General features: G+C 35.5%; 1 protein-coding gene across 1 annotated transcript in view; it reads right to left on the bottom strand.

Moving 5' to 3' along the window:
* Positions 1-1,584: 1,584 nt before the first annotated feature.
* The window catches only part of LOC106317285 (CASP-like protein 1C1), a 6,225-nt gene continuing 5,325 nt past the window's right edge, over positions 1,585-2,484 (bottom strand). The window contains exon 3 of the mRNA XM_013755126.1: positions 1,585-1,970. Within this exon, the coding sequence (XP_013610580.1) occupies positions 1,737-1,970 (234 nt within the window). The 3' untranslated portion in view covers positions 1,585-1,736. The remainder of the gene's footprint in view (positions 1,971-2,484) is intronic.

The raw sequence follows: 2,484 nt of genomic DNA, 5'->3' as shown, positions 1-2,484 counted from the left end.
CCCCAGGTAAAAAAAAAAAAAAAAAAAAAACAAGTAGAGCGATTTATTTCAAGAAAATTTAACAGCTAAAGCTCGCTGAACGGCGAGTGAGACCGCTTTGGACGCTAAAACAAGACTTTACAAAGTCATGTTTGCTGCTTTTCGAAACACACATGGGACCCCTCCATGCTCTCCCCCTGTTTCCTTCTCCTTTTCTAATAACTTCTTTTAACATTTTATAATATTTTTCATCAAAAGGATAGAATGTAAATTGTTAATGTGATGGTAACAGCTCAGAGAAACAATAATATAACATATTAATTGTTTTTATTTACTACTATTTTCTTTTTTTGAAATGTATTTATTGTTATTAGTATGAATATTTTCTGCCAAATTCTAATATCAGGAGTGTTCAGCAGCATTCGAGACTAGATTCACCAGCATTCGAGATATTTTTTGGTTCAGTTTATCTTAATGCTCTTATGGGACTATTATAAGTTATTTTGTATAGTTTAAAAATGGGCATGTGGGATTATAATCCATTAGATGGAATCTTCCTTTTGTTCTGACTTCTGACGCAACAAATGGTCGCATGTGCTTCACCGAAGCATTAGAAAAATATACATATACCCTCTGAATGATGTGGAGCAAATTTAACATTAAATTTGCCGATGATGGAAATAATAATGTTTTTGGCTTTTTCGTATTAACAAAAAGGCTCACAATTTTCTTTATCTTTTACACATGCCACATGTGCATTCACTACAAGCCTGTTCAAATGTAACGTTGAATTTGACGATGATGAAATCTGAAAATGATAATGTTATTTTCGCTACTACAAACCGGTTCGCGATACCAATACAGAAGCAAAACTTCCATCCCAGTGATCCCACGTAAACATGTCCATATCTGCCGGTTTATGTGTATTTGGTGCTCAACAATTCAACATAATACTTTCTGAAATTAGTATTATATATTTTTCTTGCCGAAAGATTATAATATCCCAATTCAGTTTTTGTCTTTACAGACAATCAAAAGATATAATCTAATCATTTGAGAACACGAACTTTGAAGGTAATTATATATTTGAAATATCAGCTCGAATATCACGGTTTATGGTACATGAAGTTACTAGATTTTGTGAAACTAAATCTGACAGTTTTGTAATTACGCATATTTTAACAGTTTAGTTGGTTACACAAACTAGTAAAGTCGGCATAACATGACATTCAAATCCAGCCTGACATTTTTGCAACGTTAAAACAAAACATGTTTTGTAACATCGATTGTTTTTACGATGCAAAAGATTAACGGAGGTGAAGACGAAACTTGCCCATGCTCAGTGTTTTTTCATAAATGGTGTTTTGTTACACTGAGAGAAATGACTAGCTAACACGTGCAATTACGTTCTGATCAAATACTCATTTCCATAGCTAGGGGAAGATGTCTCTATATCCATTTCGTTCGCTGAAGTTATTGCACATGTTTAGGTTTGTATCACAAATTTGTTGATACTATAATAAAATACGAATCAAATGATTGATAGATGTACATATGAAGCATTGATATATATTTTTTCATGAGTAAGAGTTTACGAGAGTTGGTTCAGTCTATAATGTTAATTAGTCCATAAAATGAAATACTATGACAATCTCGACATATAAAACAGAAAACATATAAATACAATACACAAACGACGTATAATATAGATATTGAAACGTATATTAACTGATACTGAGTGGGAAAAGAAGTTAGATTCAAGATTTCTGGAGAAGAAAAGGATCGACGACGGAGTGAAGAGAGTATAAGAGTAACAAGACGTAGAGGACGAGCGCGACGAAGCCGGCAATGAGAGCTCCGGTGACCTGATCGCAAAACTTTGGAACTTGGCCGCAAATTGGAAGCCAACCTGCGTTTGCGTTTCCTTTCTTTCCCACTTGCGCCACCGCTAACGCCGCTGATATGCTTGACGTTAGTAGCATTGTCATCAACTCCAATACATTCACCAAAACGGTCAAAAGTTAATGTGACAATTCGTATGTATGTTGATATAGTCGTCACCTGACAACCTATAATAAAGCGTGTGACTAAGACACATTACATTCAAGTTTATTTGTTTTAACCTTTTTTTTTTGAAAGTGCATGTTTTAACTTTCCATTCAAAGATTAATTTACTAGAACATCTCCATTAACACTACAAGAAAACACACCGAATTCCGACGGAGGTTCCGACGGACACCAAGGTCGTCGGACATTTGCGACGGAATACTGACAAATTTCCGACCAAATCCAAAAAAATGAAGTCGTCGGAATTCCGTCGGCCATTTCCGACGGAATTCCGACGACATACGGTTCGTCGGAATTTTCCGACGACTTTTCGACGACATTCCGATAAAAAATGTAACCGTTGTAGTCGTCGGAAGTTCGTCGGTATATTCCGACGGAATTCCGACGACATTCCGATTAACAGCAAAGTCGTCGGAATTCCATCGGTATTTTCCGACG

Source organism: Brassica oleracea, chromosome C9 (genome assembly GCF_000695525.1).
Source record: "Brassica oleracea var. oleracea cultivar TO1000 chromosome C9, BOL, whole genome shotgun sequence".
Taxonomy (NCBI): Eukaryota; Viridiplantae; Streptophyta; class Magnoliopsida; order Brassicales; family Brassicaceae; genus Brassica; species Brassica oleracea.
The sequence above is the reverse complement of the archived record's forward strand: the minus strand, read 5'-3'. Positions and strand labels throughout refer to the sequence as shown.